This window comes from Calypte anna, chromosome 7 (assembly GCF_003957555.1).
Source record: "Calypte anna isolate BGI_N300 chromosome 7, bCalAnn1_v1.p, whole genome shotgun sequence".
NCBI lineage: Eukaryota > Metazoa > Chordata > Aves > Apodiformes > Trochilidae > Calypte > Calypte anna.
Genome location: NC_044253.1, coordinates 21,318,592 through 21,337,760, shown reverse-complemented (window position 1 = coordinate 21,337,760; position 19,169 = coordinate 21,318,592). Strand labels below are relative to the sequence as shown.

General features: G+C 38.0%; 2 protein-coding genes across 5 annotated transcripts in view; one reads left to right on the top strand and one right to left on the bottom strand.

The window, feature by feature from the left end:
• The window catches only part of LOC103538687 (neurabin-1-like), a 40,990-nt gene extending 37,190 nt beyond the window's left edge, over positions 1–3,800 (top strand). For 3 of the 4 annotated variants that reach the window (XM_030454391.1, XM_030454389.1, XM_030454390.1), the window contains 2 exons: positions 718–906; positions 2,267–2,877. In XM_030454391.1, coding sequence (XP_030310251.1) covers positions 718–906; positions 2,267–2,434 — 357 coding nt within the window. In that variant the 3' untranslated portion in view covers positions 2,435–2,877. Of the gene's footprint in view, positions 1–717; positions 907–2,266 lie in introns of all 4 variants that reach the window. The other variant, XM_030454388.1, reaches the window with a different exon arrangement.
• A 1,809-nt stretch (positions 3,801–5,609) lies between these two features.
• Positions 5,610–17,379, bottom strand: PDK1 (pyruvate dehydrogenase kinase 1). The gene is made up of 11 exons (XM_008505106.2): positions 17,098–17,379; positions 13,835–13,976; positions 12,454–12,525; positions 11,665–11,849; positions 11,292–11,381; positions 10,938–11,015; positions 8,931–9,007; positions 8,158–8,256; positions 7,530–7,640; positions 6,847–6,960; positions 5,610–6,739 (listed from the first exon to the last, which is right to left on the bottom strand). The coding sequence occupies exons 1-11, from the start codon at positions 17,213–17,215 to the stop codon at positions 6,599–6,601; spliced, it is 1,227 nt and encodes a 408-aa protein (XP_008503328.1). The 5' UTR covers positions 17,216–17,379; the 3' UTR covers positions 5,610–6,598.
• Positions 17,380–19,169: the final 1,790 nt, after the last annotated feature.

Here is a 19,169-nt window from a genome sequence, read left to right as displayed (position 1 = left end):
CTTTTTCTTTTGTGGTGAAGTAATAAAGTGATTCAGGATGAACAGCAGTACCTTTTTCACCTCAGAAGCCAACTGAAATTGAAGCAGGGAGCTTCCAAAGCCCTCTGAGCAGGCAGAGTGCATTTTCTCTGGAAGGCTACAAGCTCTTTTTTTTCTGAAATTATCTCCTGCTAGGCAAACCCTCTAGAAAGTTAATGCGATGACATTAGATGAAAGAATAAACAGATCTCTCTTTTTAGAAATTCACCAAATATATTAAAGCTGTACATGGAACGGTCACCAGATACACTGACTACTAGAACTGCTTTTGTTCTGGATTTCCTTCACTTAATAATCAATAACACAGTTTGAAGTGTCTCCTTGATGCTGGGTTAAGACAGTATCTAACATTAGGACTGAGCTACCATAACTGGCTAACTAGGGAAGCCTGTTCATTGTTAGGATACAAATTAAGATAATGCTTTGCTACATGATTTCTTAGGGAAAACCAATTTATGTTCTTTATTTCTGACTTAGTTTGTGTTGAATGTTGTAGTGTCTTGTTTATTGTAAACTTCTAGGCAAACTGACTATAAACTGTGATCTCAAAAACTTAAGTTCTTTTGGAACTAGAGTATGTTTAAAAATGTATTTTATTAGTCAAACTCAATTGACAACTGGAATTCATTATACAGTCAAGACAAACATTCCTTACAGTTGCTTCTCTCAATTGGTTAGGCATTAGATGATGAATTTACAACAACAGGAAAGCAAAATCAATGGCACAGTAGACCTATTTCTGAGTGGACCACCCAGCAAGTATGCCACTGGTTAATGGGAATGAACATGGAGCAGTATATTACAGAGTTCACAACTATGAACATAGATGGGCAGCAGCTAATGCAGCTTGACAGTGAGAAGTTAAAGGTATGTGAATATCCCAGGATAAGTTATAATTTTATGTCTTTCATTGCTTATTCACACATTTTTATCCTACAAAACCTATTTTCCTGTTTTCATGGCTTTTTAGGGGACAGAGTTCTGCTTTTAAAATACTTGGGAGACTCTACAAGAATCTTTTGAAATACTTGGACTTGATTAGAAATTAATAATTGATTGTACTATTTAAGACAAGCCATTTTTAATCAGGAACAATACCAAGTATTTTGGAAATAAAATAAGCTTAAGTCCCCAAAGGGGCTTGATAATTCGTGTATAAATCTCAGCATAAGGTCATCAAAACACAATCCAGACATTTCAAGTGCATAGAATTTTAGGACCAAGTTTTGGAGATCTGTTCCTTCCATATCTCCTCTTCATATGGGAAGGTAAAAACACCATCTAGTTTTAAATGTTTCTTGTTTTTACTCTTGCTGAAAAAGTGTATTCTGCATCTTTCTTTTGAGCCTTTTTGTGTCGTTTTTATTTTCTGGAAACTGCATGGTATGTACCCCCTACAGTGCTAGTTAACTTTCAGGTTTTTTTACTAGGTTATCAGACCACATTTTGGATAGGTAAGATATGTGACTAAAATGAAGTTCATTGGTTTATTCTGGCACAAGATGTGTAATTTTTTGTGACTGATAGTAGGATTTGAGTGGTTTGGAGAGGAAAAGTGTGTAACTTCAGTCTCTAAAATACATCTCTACCTTAGATGTGCAACACTAAATCTTCTGAATTTTGTTAAATAAAAATTTCCTTGGACACAGAGGAAATAGCTGTTACTGTCAAATAACTGTCTCAGTTTGGGGAACTTTGGATGTTGATGCTTTGAACTCAATTTTACATCTGTTGCCATTCTGAGTTCCCTAGAGTGTGAGCAAGTGCTGACTGTAACTTGGAATCGGGTACTGCCACCTGCTGATCAAAAATCAAAGTATACTGCTTACTTCCTGAATATATTAAAATATACATTTTAATAGTACAATTAAAAAAATTAATATTAAAATCAGCTACTGAATATTAATTCCTCTTGTATAAAAGGAGCTAGAGAAATACTTTGACTGCTACTTAGTATGCTGTTTGCTGGAAATTCTCAGGTGTCTACATGTTTTAAAAGGCATTGAGAAGCTGTTATTTCACAACTCAACAAGAGTGGGCCCTTGTTTCTTTACTTACCACGTTACCCAGATGATCATTTATAATGCTCTTAAGGATTTAGGACTGTACGTATCAAATAAACTATCTTGCAGCAAAGTGAATAAAATCTGCTCATGCTCAAGTAGTGGGGACCGTGCTGTTGGAAAAATCAATGATAAGGGGTTTTTCTTTTTTTTTTCCCCCAAAGGCTTTGGGAGTTTCCAGCCAAAATGACCGATCAACAATAAAGAAAAAAATTAAGGATATTAGGAAAACACAAGAAAAACTGGAAAAGCAGAAGGAAAAGGTTCAAAAGAAAGAGAGAGAAGTTCGCAAGACTGGCAGAGTGGTAGCCACCCTAGAATCAAGCTGCTAAATTGACGCTTATTTTAGTGCAGACTTGCTTCATTTTGAGGAAGTTCAGCAGATTTGTATATAATTGTACAATTGAGGGAAGAGGGAAAGTGTTACAGTTTATTGTGGTAGGTGGTTTTTTACTTCTTAATTATGGTTCCTCCCCACTACAACCCAATAAAATGAAACTATGTTTTCAGTATTTTTATTCCTAGTTGACTTTGCCTGTACTAATAGACAATAACTTACTGCCTTAAGTAACTCTTGTGCTTCTAAGACCTCATATGCCCTTTTCATTGAAATTGGTGTTTTGAAAAATAGAATACTGTATTAAAAATCATTCCAGTATTAGTCAACTAGCATTTGATAGTTTATTCTGATAGAGGGACAACAGAAAAATCCTGCCAATAAATTCAGTCTGTGACAGTCTGTTTACCTGTTGCCACTGAAGATGTATAGTAAAAATTAAGAAAATGGTAATGTCAGATTAATTTAAAAAGAAAGCATGTATTTCAGATTTATGTATTATTTTGTTTAAATTCTTGTATTTCTGGGATTTTCATTCAAATTTCACAGTAGTAGCACATTGGTTTTGAATTGTGTTGCAATTACTAAGAAAGTAGCAAGAAATAAGTAGTTTTCACAAACTACATATACTTAGTATAATATTAAATTTTCTGTACACTACCTGTGTGGTGTTGGGAAAGGGTTTAAACCTATAAATAAGATCTTTTTTAACCTATTTTTCCTAAATAGTACATAGTTTTATAGATCTATGCTATGAATAAGATCAATTTGCAATACATGTATTTCTCTTTTTCTATCTGGTACAAGATTTTTGCGGACCAAATTTATATATTTGCTAATTTTAAACTATACTGGTTTTCAAACTTAAAATACTGAGATAATTGTAGGAAAAAATTATCACTGAAGCACTGGGTTTCTGCATTGTATTTAATTGTTCAATTGTAGACTACACATTATTTCTCTTTAAAGGAGGATTTGATTCTCAAAATAGTTTAGAGGGTAATTTGGTGTTTTGTATATTTACATACTATTTTCTAGAGCTATAACAACAGCACTTCCTTTACCTAGATTATTCCAGAAACATAGAATAGTTTAATTATCAATTCCACTATAGAATGGACTAGAATAAAACTTACATAATTTGTTTATGTGGACCAAGTTCTCCTTTAAATCTGTGGACTGTTTTTCATTTTAATTAAATGAATGAACTTCACTGTTGGTGTTTCACAGTTGTTGTTTTGGGGCTTTTTTTGTATAAATGTCTTGAGAATTTCAGCAAAAGGACTATGGAAATGCTTCTGCAGACTGTGCATTTCCAAAATAAAGTTTGAAATCTTGGCAATAATTTCTCTTAAAAAGAGGCTGAGGTTTAATTTTCAGTTTTGTGCCTTAAGAAACAATTATTTGGTCCAGATTTAATTTATTTGTTTCCAGTAGCTCTGAGTTTGTGCTCCAGATTTACAGACCTTGAGCCAAAGAGGAATGTAGCCCTACTGATAAAAGAGAAGGTAATTAGAATTATGGAATCACATGTTTAAGATCACACGCATGCAAAACCACCCTTTGAATAATTCAGTCAAGAAAGATTATTTCACATTTAAGTTCTTTCTGCCTTAACAGAATATTGCTAGAATTGTGTATTACCTTTCTTCTTTAAGCCTACTGAACTGAATGTTGCATCCTGTGAAGAGTTTGTTTCTCAGGCAGCAGAATGGTGGAAATAATGGTTTCAAAGGTTTGCCTGCATGCAGAGCTGTTGTAGTTTAACAGGGGCCACAGCAGGGATGGTAAACTTGCCTGACACCTGAGTGTAAGAACATTGATTATCACAGATCACTGCATTTAACATCTGTCAGATGTTAATTAGAAGGTTGACTTCATGGAACTAGCTTAGTACCAAGCCACAAAATCACCCAAGTATAATCAGTGTGCTAGCATTGACTTCTATATAGCAGTGAAAATATTAAACACAAATTATCTTCTGAACTTCTGTTTAAATCAAAAGTACTCAAACTTGTAAGTAGAGTTAAGCATTGTAAACAAAAATATTACTGTTTTCAACATAGTCATTCAGAGAGGCAGGTGAGAAGAAAGATCCAAATAAAATAAGGCAAGTTGTTCTAATAATCAGAATTCAATCAGTAGCTAGTTGAGAGAATGAGAGGTTTTATTTCAGTAATACCCTATGGAATATTTTAACTTTCTAGAAAACTTACTGTTAGCTTTTCTTTGGAAGCATCTCTTGTTCTCATTTATTACTAAAATCAGTTGTCAAGTCATTAAAACATTAAAAACTTAGCACTCCTTCTACTTCCTACTGTGTGGTATTTCTCACGTATGTCTCTTGCAGGGCTGAAGAAAACAACAAGTATAGATAGCAGCCATGCAGATTAAAAGGTATGCCAGTCACCACCACATCCTTTTGAAGAAGAAAAACAGGGCCTTCTCAAAAGCACCCACAAGCTTGAGTGGAGCAGGTAACCCTACTGTTCTGGTGGCAGTTCAGCTACATTAATCCTCCCTCTGATTGTCAGGTTAACTGCCTGTGTAGCCCATTCTGTAAGTGAGTCCTGTTAAAGTGAGCTACATGAGCTTGACCAGGGAATAAAAATGATTTTCTTGTTTTACAGAACCAGGCTAGGGAGGTAGGAGATGATAATCCTCAATCTGCCTCAGCTACAGCTAAAGAGAATGACTTCAATTTCTAACATGCAGGCTCTTCCCTTCATCTGTGGCATCTCACCTGCTCTGTGCAGCACTAGTAAACTAGTGAAATTTAGGTTTATTCTTTGTGAGAAGGATTATGCGTCTCTGCTGCAGAACAAAAAATAACAATTATATGCAATGAATTAACTGAGAAAAGGATTAGATCACATTGTCTTAAAATGTCACAAGGATCAAGGTGCAATGTAGCTGTGTATAATTTGAACAAAAATGGCACAGAAGACATTAAAAGAACTTAAATCCTTTATTAAAATAAGGAGTTTGACATGTAATACTCGTTCTCCTGTCTTCCCCAGTATGTTTTGACAATTTCCATTTGACTGATAAACATATTCTGCTTACCTTATTTTTATGTTATAGTGTGACTTCCTATTCCTACATAAACAAACCCAGAAGCACATCACAAATACAAAGGTATTTCCAAAAACTGTTAATTCCACTTTTTTTTAAATACTCCTGAGAAGGTAGTTTCTATTGACAAAGTAATAGAAATGCCCTACTAAGGGCAAATTTTAAAAATCTCTTTATTAAAATAGTTTTCATTTACAGCTGTAACCTGACGTAACCCAGTGTCTGAGAGCTTACTATGGCTAGAACATTGATACTGTGTTTTGGTGCTACCTACAGAAATACAAGCAAATGCAAGACAGCAAATCTGTACTGTGCATCAGCCAACACAATTTGCTAATTCACAATTATCACAGCAAGGTATTTTTCACGTTTTAAATATTCACATTACAACCAAAGAAATACAACTGATACCACATACCTGAGACGCATTATACTAGTGGTAGCAGCTGAAACTAATTGTTTCCTATAGACCTAAATGTTATTTCTACAGCCAAAAAAAAAATAACCTTGATATAGGCAAGCTGTGTAGGTGATATACCTAGCTTTGCAAACTTAGGCTTCAGCATGCTTAAGATAAAAGAACAGAAAGTGCCATACAGGTGTAAAGGCACAGCAGTGAGCTCCTCAATATGCCTTTACACAAGTTTTTCATTAATCTGCAATCCTGTATAATGGAAAAATGCTTTTAGGAGCTTCTCCAATAATTCTTCTGTTACAACAATTTTGTAAGGATACAAATTAATACACTTATCAATGGGTATACAATATATTGCATTGGTTCCTTTAAAACCTAAATCCTTTGATTTAGTTACTGAAAGCAATCACAAATAGTAAGTGCAGCACATTAATTGTGACCTTCTCACCTAGAATTTAGAAGGATGTACAAGTTTGGGATTTTACTTGGGTTTTACTTGGGGTTTATTTGGGTTTTAATTCCAGAAATGAGCTGTTACACTAAACTTTCTGTTGCTCCACTTAAAATTATTTTCACCTATCAAATGTGGCTCAGCATCTTAGTGTCAATCAGGCCTTTTAAATTCCTTCTGCAGACGTCCCTGCTTCTTATGAACTGTTGAGGAAAAAGCTATGTACTGCGGAAAGTGGTCATATCCTTTGGCTCACTGCTTGGCACACACCAGTCATCTGCTTCGTGGTTTGCTTTATAATGTTTCCAGGCTGCTTTGTTATAGATAGGAAGTCTTTCAATTGATTCTGTTGATAAGGCCTGTAAGTAGAGAAGATTGTAGCTGATGACTCTTTTTGATAAAAATAAAACAAGGAGGTCCATTATTAGTTAGAGTTGCTGATAAATTTAAAATGGTAAAGTGTTACCTTTATGTAGATAACTGCATCTGTACCGTAGCCTTCTAAGGAATACAGTTTCAGGTCTCCTTGGAAGTACTGTGCATACAGACGTGATATGGGTAAACCATAGCCAAATCCAGCCTAATCCAGGAGAAAAAGTGTATTTTCATTAATTACATCCATCAGTGACATTTTTTGTTTTAAATGAATAGATAAATAGGCAAGCTAGGCATGACATTTGACAGTGAGAATTCAAATGTTAACAATTACACACCCCAGAAGTGGAAGAAAGCATGGATGGTTTTGATGATGAGAAAAACTGTTTCACTCCTTTGCCAGACAGGGCTGCTAGGTAATACTTACTGTATTACAGTGACTTTGTCAAGAAGAGATGACATCATTAAGGAAAACTGTAATGACTGTCTTGTGATTATGGAACTGCTAATCTTAAGAACACTGAATATTAAGTCAGATACCTATTATCATCAGTATATATAAAAAAGGCCCAAGAAGGAAATGTCTATGAATTGGAGCTTATACTAAAATTCTTTCAACCCCCTGTCTGCAATATCAGGACAGCCCTGAATTGGTAAGTACTTTTTTTTTTTTAATCTAGTAAACTTTATAGGTAATCTTTAGCTTTGGCTAAATGGTTTCTTTTATGACAATTAAACATATCCAAGATGACACAGTATAACAGGTTTGCATACTAGAGGTGTAGCTCGTGATGTCTCAACCCGTGGCCGTGGTGCTGTTGAATACATGTAGTTGAACAGTCTGTCTATTTTCCTCATAGGGACACCTCCCCCACGATCACTCATCTGGAATAAGAAGGTACATGGAGCATTATGTCCATGAGTACATGATATGAAAGACAGCTTCTCTCAAACAATGATCCAGAGAAAGTTCTGGTAAAGCATAATATGAAGTCCTATTAAATTATAGGTTTTCTTAAATTCTCAGCTCTCATCTACAGCAATGACCAGAGATGAATCCTTACAGAAGCCATTTCAGTACAATACTACCATAAAAAGCATTCATAACCTCTTGAAAGCAAGAAAATTATACTTAAATTGTGCATTGCTTTTATCTTGTTTGTAACTCAATTTTGCCTGAATTCAGTATCTATACCTTTTAGCAAATGCCAGGTTCTGGTTATTTTTGTCTTTATTCTTCAGGAATATTGCCAGTTACATACAATCTCATTACGAATATACTACAGCACTGCATTACAAGCTCTTGGTGGAATCAGATCACCAGCTAAACTTAGTAATACTCTGCTTATAACAGGGCATAAAACTAGTAAAAATAACCTTCAAAATAATAAAAAGTGGATACCTTCACAGTTAAATCCTCATTTCCCAACGTGATGTGTACATGAATTGGATGATAAATGCATCGATCAGCATTATGTTCCATGGTGGCTCTCATTGCATTCTGCAATTTTCAAGTACAACTTAAATTCTGGTTTTACCACTTCGTGTATTGTCTTAAAACATCAATTTCAAAAAGTTATTTTTATCACATATTTCAGAATGAGGACAAATGTCTCTGATTTCAGAATAGTTTTTAGTATTTCTGGTTTATTCAGTATCAGTATTTATATAGTATATTAGAATACATGGACTTCAAGTATCTTTCTGAGCAAACATCTGAATATTTTAATGTACAGCTTTACCTGTAGAATTATTGACAATCCATAGTATATGCAATATGACAGAAAGATGGAGAGAAGTCTAGGACTGAACTGCTTGAGGAAAGCTCTCTGGACCTGTTACACAATATAGTAGCTTTGAAGGTGGCCCAGAAATTGTGTATCTTATTTTCACTTGCTTTGTTAACATACATTGTAAAATTTTTTACAAAGCACTTAGGTGGTGTCAGATATACTCAGTGGCTCAGCAAAGGAGATGTATCTTCCAAAGATATTAATTTTCTATGCAATTACTGTTTGTCTGCATAGTACAATTCAGATACCTTCCTGCAGTCTCACAAGAGGTTTTCACTTGGAAAAACACACTGCTATCTAGAATTGGCTCAAAAAGTCAAACAAATACAATCACACTAAACAAAGATGTATTAAGTGATTGTGTAATGGTAAGTGCACAGACCTTGAAAAGTTCAAAAACCATGTGATAGAGATGTGACGGCACATACACCACTTGCATGGGCTGTCCTGGTGATTTAGCTGGATAAAAGAGAGTCTAAGTAATTAAACAGCAAACTAGGCATCTTTGTTTCATTCCTGCAGTAATTTACAATGTTGTACTTGTGTTGTTAAGAGAATTTACAAGAGAAGGAAAATCAACAGAAATCTTTTGAACAGTGGTAGGTTAATAAAAAAATCGTACTCAGACTTTTCAAACGTGCTTCCTGCCTTAGAAATCCCAGTGGCATCACTGGTGAGGGCACACAGTTGCTTTCTAATACCTATGAGGATGTTATTATGAAGATAGAGTCAGGCTCTTCGGGTGGTGGGAGAAGAAGAAACAGCACATGTAAGATGAAGTAACAGAGGTTCAGACTGGATATAGAGAAAAACTTCCCCATGGCAGTTAGCATCTTGGGGCAACCTTTTGAATGCTTATGGAGGATTAGAAGGACCAAACTGCATAAAGCCCTGAGCAGCCTGGTATCACCTCAGAGCTGTCCCTGCTTCAAGCAGGACATCAGGCCAGAAACCTTATGAGGTCCCTCCCAACCTGAATTATCTTAGGATCCTATAATGCACTGCCTATTCCTGAAAAAATCTAGAAAATACTGATTTCTAGCAAGGAAGGCTAATAAATATTATAAAGACAATTCTGTCTATAAAACTGCTACAGTTTTCAAACATTTTAAAGAATAAATTCTAGTAAAACCATAATGGAAACACAGTCATTGTATCAAAAATTAAGGAAAGGTTGCTCAGAAAATTCTGCTGTCTATTAGGGATTTCTCATTTCAACAAATTGATTTATGACCATACTGTTAGTGTCAGGGCTTTATGAACAAAAATGTTAAAGACTAGTGATGTCAAAAAATCTAGAGCAAATTACATACCCAGCAAAAATTAAATGGAAGCAAAAATAAAAACAAACACAACACACTTTGAAATATGTTGGGTTGGGTTCCTGCCCTCCAGTTAGCTGCTTCCCACCATGCCTAAGGTTTAAATAATGGTCTTCACTCAGCTGTGGGCAAGGAATGTGCCTTTGCTCTGGATTGGGTTTCATGTACCTTCACAGTTCATTGAGCAAAAGGTTACTCCTTTTCTAAAAACTGAACCATTTGTTCATTGGCCACTAAATGACACCTCAGTACAGAGAATTATCTAGCACCATAGATTCTTAGAGATGATTTTAGCATAGTGCTTCAAAAGTGGAGAGGTAAACCTTTAACCTAGATACAGAATGGAAGAGTTTGTACAATAGGAAGAAAACATCTGGAATGTGTACTCAAGGCCATGCTTTCTTTGCCTTTAGTTTCACAGGCCAAATTACTGTGGTTGCACTTTGACTTTTGCAATTACTTGTAAAAGCAATTCTAATTGCTTATATTTGTAAGCCTGATTGAACTTGGCATTTAAGTATCTTGAAAAAGTACCCTGTGAACACTGTCAGAAACACTCTTTAGCATTCAGCAGAACTGAGAGGACAATAGCTCACCTCTGAGTTCATAGCAACACAGTTGTAAACTGTTTATACAAGTCACAGCCAGTGCATTCAAATAATTTTCACTGTGACTCGAGTGCACTGTATCCAAGTACAACTACAAGACCATGACAGCTCAATAAGGAAGAGAAATTAGAATGCAGTGCTTAATATAAATCTTCGAAGTGTAACAAGAAATGCAGTGGGATGCAACAGATATCTGTAGGGTGAAGATGCAAGACATTTAGGGAAAATCTGTTATATCAGCAACTGTAGTGCCAAAAACTTTTCTCCTGGTTTCAGTGCTCCAATTAAAGGGAGGAAGAGGGGAAAAAACCCAAGGAGATAAAAAAACCCCACAACACCTAACAGTGATGGTAAATATAGAGAACACATTAACTATATGGGAAGTGGAAAGCACATTTCAGCACCAGCTACTTTGGAAGAAGCCATCATTAGGTTTGAGAGTGCCTCATTTTCACTTACCATTCAACTCTTCAAGGATGAGTTCTGGAGAGCTCATGTAGTATAAATCACAAAGTCTCTTGGCACTTTCATAGCCATCTACAATAAAAACACAGAAAATTACATTTCCCCCCATTTTTTTTTTCGTTATTGTATGCCAGAGACAAAAATTGAAAATTGTGCATTGTCAGGGACATTTTGTATTTTGTCAAAACAAATTGGTTTATTGGGAAAACTAACTAAAATATTACACTTTATCCTAAATACCAAGATACATCTTGATATGCACATACTGTTTAGTTCTTTCCTACAGAAAGGAGAAGTTTAATTTAGACATTTATGTAAGTTTTCAGGGTTCTTATCCACTGAATTTACCTCTGATAACTTCAACAACATTGCAGCTAGGATCAATGCTTCCAATGTGTTTTGGATGAGCTGGATTAATTTTCCCACCAAACAGTAAAGCTGCCAAAAAAAGAAAATATTAATACCCAACATAATGTTGGCATTCTGGATTGTGTCTTCATTTTGACTAAATAGAAATGTACTATAATTCAAATCTTTACTACACTTGTAATTCAACTACTAATAAATATTTTAAGAAGTTTAGTAAGAATTAGTTTATAAATAGCAAGGAAAATAGAGGACTTGCAAGAAGCATTTAAGAACATATTAAGCACTTAAAAATTAAAAGAAAATATAATGATGAGATACAGGTATTATTTCTCCTTTCACCACCAGCACTCACAGTGTTGATTAAGGAGCATTCTAATTGAAATGCGACTCATGTAGAAACGGTCTAAAAAATACTGCACGTTCTGTGAGGTCACTGGATCAATGCCAAAGCTTTCCTTGTACTCTATTACTCCTTGAGCCATGGTAGGAATTACATCATTGTGTCGATTCCGGATTTTTATCACAGTATCTGTAAAACTAAAAGTCATACAGTGTTAGCATTTCACTTTCATGTGAATTGGATACTCTGGCAAAGAGTATCTGGCTACAGAAATGAAGATCATTAGGTACAGAAATGTCACATCTGCCTAGTGCAGTAAGGTGACAGATGAGTCTTTAGAGTGTATTTCAAGTGACTAGCATTGAAACTATTACTAATCAACCATTACTGAGTATTTATAAAATTATTCTTGATTTACTGTGTTGGTAACTGCCAAGAAAAAGAAAACTGTGCCAACTTTTCATACAGGTCATCCCATGCCAGTCAAATGGCACTTAAGGGTCAGCAAGCGATGACCTACCCTGCTCTGCAGGTGAGAAGTCGCACACATCAGTTCCATCATTACAAGTAAGGCATTGGTAAACATTTGGTCAGATTTAACATATTCATAGCTGTTTCAGTGTAACAAAAGAAGCCCTGACCAGAATGATAAGTGTTTTAATGTACCCTCCTTTTAAGGACAGAGAGTGATGCTACTGCAATTCTTAGGTAAAGACTGGAGATAAATGACATTTCTCTTCAGCTGCTCATCTTCTTGCCAGTCATTGTCCTTAATATTAACATGTGACTGAAAATGCTTACCTATGAACAGCCCCTGAATCTTCTGAACTTTTGTCCTTAAAGTCAAGGATCTCCTGAAGACTCTGGACATACCTTTAAGTAAAAGAACATGACAAAGACCAATTTTAATATGCATCCCCAGATCCCTTTGGTTATTATTTATGGTCTTCCAAGGCTACATGTTTCCAAATCACAATATTTGATATATCCCACTGATCTATCACCTGTGAAATTTGTTAGATCCTTTTTAGTATATTCATGATGTTTTCTTCCAAAATTTCCAGAGCAATGGATTCCAGTTTAATTTGAATGAATAAAAGATCTTCCTTGTGTTTTAAACTCAGTAGGCGATCACTTATTTGCAGCCCCAGCTAGTTCCTGTTATTAGAAAATCTTCCCAGCTTGCTCACGATTTAAGTACTTCTGCCATCTCTTTCCTTAGATGTGGTTTGTTCCAAGCTGAAGAATTGTATTTGGTTTCTCCTCACGTAGAAATTGTTCCAACCCTCCAATTATCCCTCTTGGTCCTTTCTGTTCAGGATAGAGTGACTAAAACTGAATGCAATTCAGAGGAATAATGGGCTAACACAGTTGTACACTTATATTCCTCCCCATTTGTTATTTAGTTCCTAACACTATTTGCCTTCTTGCCCATCAGTTGACATATCCCCAGTAGCATCAAGATTTTGTTTTCTGTTGTAAGCAAGCAACCATACAGAGAGAGGAGATTCCTTTCTGTGCTTTACTTTGCATTTGTCAAAGTGGAATTCATTTCCCACTTCTCATTTCTATCATGAGAATTTAAGCATTTGTGTTTCATTAAAAGCCTCCTTCTTCATTGATAGCTCTTATTATATTAAGTAATCTGATCAATCCCACTTATTCACTGGCAGATTTTCTGTTCTCATAACTCTAAAAGCCTTTCCAGATAGCCACGTGCCTTCAGCAGCTGTCAAGCAATCTCTGTTTTGCTTTCATCTTACAAAAGTTTCTGAGTAAGTTCCTTACTTGAAATTTTACTTTTCACATTATTTAATTTATTTCTTTGAGTAGAAGAATTTCTTTCCTTCTCTTTTTTAAATACTTTAGCTTTGGGAGTTTCCTCCCAAACATTTTTGCTCTTTTTTCATGTTTTCTACACTTTTACTCTGTTTGCAGTAGACCTGTCTTTTAAATGGTTTATACTATGTTTTTGTAAGTATTTTGTGCATTAGGCTACTTCTGTTGGTTTCTTCAACTAGCTTCTTACTTTCAGCCAAGACCCCTATCAAATTAGTTTCTGATTTATGTGATATTGAGATATTTACTCAGTCTAAATAAATGATGTTCATGTAACAAGCACATGGAATGTTCTCTCTAGGTGCAGGTCACCCTTAAAGGTATGAGAGGATGCTGTTCTTACCAGCTCTGCACCAGCTGAACTGAAGGTGTTCTTAGGAGGTTGTCTGGAAGCAGGCTTATTTCTTTCATTATGTTTGCCAGTCTCACAGGCAACTCTTGACGTAGAAACATAAATGAAGTCTTTTCACAAGCATTTTCAGATCCTAAGACCAAAATAAATATATGACAGCATTAGAATAAAGTCAGTACTTATGGTAGAGAACTACATAAACTCTTACTTTCTTGCATAAGAGGTCTGTGGTTTGGTTTTAAAGTTCACTCAGCCAATTTAGTAAGCCAGTGTTTCTTTCATAGCAGCAGCCGACTTGTATTTCACAACATAAACTGATATGGAAACATAGCAGTCCTGCTGTGATACAGAGAAACTTCAATATATAAAAAATAACTATTGCAATGATAGCAGAGCCTTACCATTCAACTTTAAACATCACTTCTATCCATGTGAATTGTTCATTTGATTTGCAGCAAACACTGACTGTAACAAGCACTGATCAAAACACTATGTCATCCTGAGCAGGCAAATGAAACCAGCACAGGAAACTATTTATGAGAAGGGTACTGGAACATCTGTAACACTTTCAGAAAATAAATCCTGTAATATTTATCTCATTTTCACCTAGAACTGTTGTAGATTAAATTTACTGTCTTAGAGGAGAAGACAGATGAATTCACTTGAATACTGAGAAGGAAACGAAAAATGGACACCCACTCTGCTTAGCCATTATTATAGTTAATACATTTACTTTAAATTTTTTTACATTTTTAAGAGCTAGAAGCTAAATTACTGAACATTAATAACTGACCTATCCATTTAAAAACAGGGTGTCAAGTAAATGTGGTTATAAAGATCAAGATCTAAATTTACTCCCACAATGCTTGGTTTAGTAAGTGAGAAGGGAAGGTGCAGAAGAGGCTAAGAAATGCTGTACTTCACTTTCAGCCAGACTTCTTGCTAGACTTCAAGAGTGTTATGTAAACAGCATCTGAACTTACTGACCTGTTCATCTGCTGCAATGAAGTGCCTACCTCAGGCTTGCTGTTTCACAACAGGTAACTCCTAAAAATTAACTCTAGTGTTTCTACTCAGTTCACTCCTTTCATTTGGAAGTCTAAAGGAAGGGACATGGAAAAAGAGGAGGCTGGGAGTTTCTTACATAGGAAAAATCTTCACCAAATTGAAATGGAGTAGTTTAATTTAATGTATCCAGACTCGGATACATCATAAACTACGCTGATGAAAGAGTGTCAGTTAATAAGTAAAAAAGTGAATATCTTACAACAAGTTTATCCCCAGTGATGCCAGTATTATGTGTTGTCTACATATCACCTCTGCCCAGAAACCTCTCTTTCTTCTCCCTAGTCAGAATGCATTTCAGGCATTACTTTCCCTTTACATAAAAAAAAAATCCATGAATTAGTCAGACTGGAGGTATTAAAATGCAAAAACAATCTTCAGATGCCTCATATACTCAGAAAATGACATTCCACAAATTAGTTTTGTATCTGAAAGCTGCATCTTTACAATTTTGGGTCAAATATGGAAGACAGCTTAAGATAAAAGCAAGACTGAATGGGCTTTGTTCCCCTGTGCACTATGGGCTACCTATGCAAAGAATGGATGAGATTCCTACAGAAAATACTGTGCACTTACAACACAAGTTATCACTGAGTCTGTGATCCAGACCTAAATTTGCTTATGGAATATTTAATTTGCTAGGTCGTAACCTGGAGGAACTAGAAGCAGACTTTGAAGGTCACATTCCCAAATTTTATGCTTTCCTCTTTAATTGTTCTCACTCTAGTAAAAGGAGATAAAAATCCCCAATGAAAACACCATCAGATTATAATAGCTAAAGAATGACTTACAGACCAACAGTGTCTCAAGTTTTGCACTCTCATCTTTGTTGCCTTTTTAATAGTTTTTGCTATCTGTTATTAAAACCTTAAGCAAAAGAAAGGACAAAAAAACCCCAAACTTATACCATTAAGGTTTCAAGACTACCTTATGATCATGTACCAAGAACAAAACTAGCCTAACTTCTGATGTGCCTTGAGAAGAACCACTGACTTTAAGGTAAGAATTATTTTATCGGTATTTTAGTGGCAAAGTTATTACAGGTCAAAGTGAACTCTGAATTGCAAGATTCTTTGCTTTGAAGTATGGTAGTAACAATATATGGTGAGGTTCCGGTACATATGGGGGGTTTTACTGGATACATTTTATCACTATAGATGGATGAAGTGACAGTCTGTAGTTAAAAGGAACTTTTCTTTTTAAGTTTGCCTAGTTACACAAAGCCTAAGATTCACTCTCAGTTATGTTTCACTTACAAAAACATAAAAAGCAATATATCTATTAACTAGTTAAATGTTTATATATAATATGTAAATATTTATGCACATGAGAGTGCCTTGCCTACAGAAACAGAATGTATTGCAGTACAGCTCCATCTCCAAGCTTTGAAAAGGTTTCTTGGTGTGATTTACAGGATCTTTCTCTGTGCAATCTTTGCTTTGAAGCTGAACAGAACAATTCCTGTGGTCCCTTTTGTTTCCAGTTTTTCAAGCCTGAGAGCATTAAGAGTGCTATAGTGCAGAGGCAAAGATACTCAAACACTGAGTATCCCGATACAAATTTACTTATTTTCAAGGTTGGATTCCCAGTCCTCCAGGATGGCTCTTGGCGTCTGTCCTGCTCGTTCTTTCACACATTTTCTAAAACAACATGTGGCTGAGGTGTTTGTGTAGGGCACAGATATGTGACCGAAGAGAAGTGATGGCTGTTTTCAGCTCCGAGGCGCCGGCTGATATTAAACTCTTGGTACATACCTTAAAAGGCTGCATGCTGATAGCTTGCAAAAGGCTTAATAAGTCCTTCCCTTTCTGTGTCAGTACTGTACTAAGACTACCAATTGTCATAACTGTCCCCACCCTCTCGCCAACACAGGTTTTGCAGGAGACAAACAACAAACTCCGTGATGCCAAAACCCTGAAGTTTTCAGCTGAATTTCAACCTTGCCACAGTTCAGTTTCCAGGGAAGGAGCCAACTGGGCTCCATTCCGGAAGAAAGCAGAGACTTTTCTGCCAAAAAGCGCGGTACTAAGCAGTGATAAGCAACACCCGGGGCACCCGTCAGCGCTGCCAAGGGTGAGGGAGTAGTGGGGACCTCACGGCCGCCCCGAGCCGCCCGACCCCCGCGTGCTCCGCACGGGGACCTGTGGAGAGGCGGCGGCGGGACGGAGGACAGCTCGGCGGAGACTCACCGAAGTCCAGGAACTGCTTCATGGAGAGCGGCGAGGGGGAGAAGCGCGAGTAGAAGTCCACCTGCTGCGGGATGCTGCCCGGGGAGGCGCCCCGCAGCAGGGCGCGCAGCAGCCTCATGGCGCGGCTCTCGTCCCCCCTCAGAGCGGCTCAGCTCAGCCCGGCCGCCATTTCCCGCCACGCCGCCTCCCCCGGCCCCTACCCAGGCCGCGGCCTCCTCAGCGGCGCGGCCAGGAGGAGGTGCCCGAAAGGGTGGGTGTGTCCCCGGCCCAGCCCCACGCTGCGACGACGGGGCGGAGGAGAGGGCGGCTCCGAAGGAGCGGGGCGAGGGGCGTCTGGTGTCGCGCGGCCCCTGCTAGGCCGGGTCGCAGTTCCTGAGGCGGTCGCTCCGCTGACCCTGTTGTTTCGGCTCTCCTCCGGGAGAAGGCGGCGCCCGATTCCCGAGGGAGCCCAGCCTCGGACAGGTACGGTGGTGTAACGGGGCGGGAACCCGTGAGAGGACCGGAGGCAGCTGCCCCTCCGCCGGCGGGGGTGAGGGGGTGGGCGGCGGCGGTGGCCAGGACCGCGGGGACCTTGAGGCGGGCTGCGTGTGCCCTCTTGGGCGAGGCGGAAAAGTGCCCACGCATCGGTGTCAGTGCTCGGTCTGGAAGGGTATTTGAGGGGTTATCTGAGAGGGTGGCCCGTGGCCAGGGCAGGGCCGCGCTCCGCCGGTGCTGCCGCTTCTCCTCGCCGCGGTCCGGTCCGGGCGGACTGAGGCCTGTGGGGTGCGAGGGCGCCTCGATGGCAGCGGGGACTCAGCTCCCGGCGCCGGGCACCTGCGGGGCTGAAACGGGCGGTAGTAGAAACCCAGTGAAGCACTTTTCACAAAGCCAACTTTATCCGTATTGCTGCTGGCTGGTGTGAGGGCAGAGCCCAACCGGGGGAATCCGACCGTGGTTCCCCAGCTCTGTGCCTAAGATGGCGGAAGGGGCACCACGGCCTCTTCCCGCCTCTCACAGCGTCCAAGTGAGAAAAACGAGGGGAGAGACAACTTTTATTTCGCTTATCAGAAAAAAGAGAAAAAATACAGGGGAAAAAGAGGTCTTCTGTCTGCAGATAAGCTCCTAGTCGGTCAACAGTGAATACAAGTCTTTATTGGTTAAGAAGTACTTAGACAACATGTTGCACTAAATCACCATAAAGTAAAGTTTGAGGTACCAGGCAGTGGTATTTAGTAGTTTCTTGTCTTACTCAAGTAGAAAAATCCACACTGCTAACCAAAGAGTTGAGTGTTGTTATAAGCATTTGTGATAAATTTATTGCAGTGTAGATACCGAACCCTTTAATTCAAAGTGTATTGCAGTACAATAGTGGATCTGCCCCTGTGTAATTTTCTTCTTTTATTGTGGATACTTGTATTAGCCCCATATTAAGAAATCTGCTCTTAATGTTGCTTGATTTTCTTTAGGCATGCTTTGTACCTGGGACTTGCTGGTGACCTGATACTAGGGATTGATACCCAATGGCCTCCACTGGAGTTGGAGTAATTTTGATTTTGCTATTTCTGTGACATTCAGTGCTCTCTTGGATGGCTTGAAGCCTACCATTAGAGAGATGAAGATTCCATAATGGAATAAGGACTTTTTTTTTAATGCCACACAGAAATACAGTAAGCATTGATTCCATCTACCTCCAGAGGTATTTTTCTGAGCAGTAACTGCACTAATAATGTGTAAGAATGAAGCCATAGTTCAGGAGTAGACCGCTTCATCCAGTTTAGTTTGTAATCCAACTGTATCTCCATTTTGTGCCAAAAAATAATGGCTTGTTCTGGTCTGGTCAGGCAGTGGTTGGCTGATGGGGTAAACGAGCAGCTTGTCTGTCTCTGCAAGTCTTCTACAAATAAAGGGTTACTGACAGTTTTTGCTTTGCTGCTGCTTGTAGGCTACCCCCCGAAGCACCTAGTAGCTCATGCTACACAAATTGTCGTTGTTTTGGATTCCTGTTTGTTAGTTGCTGTGCCCTGGTGAGGCCGCATCTGGAATTTTGTGTCCAGTTGTGGACCCCTCAGTTCAAGGACAGGGAACTTCTTGAG

Coding starts and splice junctions, on each gene's coding strand:
- PDK1 (XM_008505106.2), bottom strand. CDS start 17,215: ATGAGGCTGCTGCGCGCCCTGCTGCGGGGCGCCTCCCCGGGCAGCATC. Junction 12,526..13,834: donor GTTCAGCTGGTGCAGAGCTG/GTAAGAACAGCA, acceptor TTTTACTTAAAG/GTATGTCCAGAGTCTTCAGG. Junction 8,257..8,930: donor TGGTTTTTGAACTTTTCAAG/GTCTGTGCACTT, acceptor TGAAAATTGCAG/AATGCAATGAGAGCCACCAT.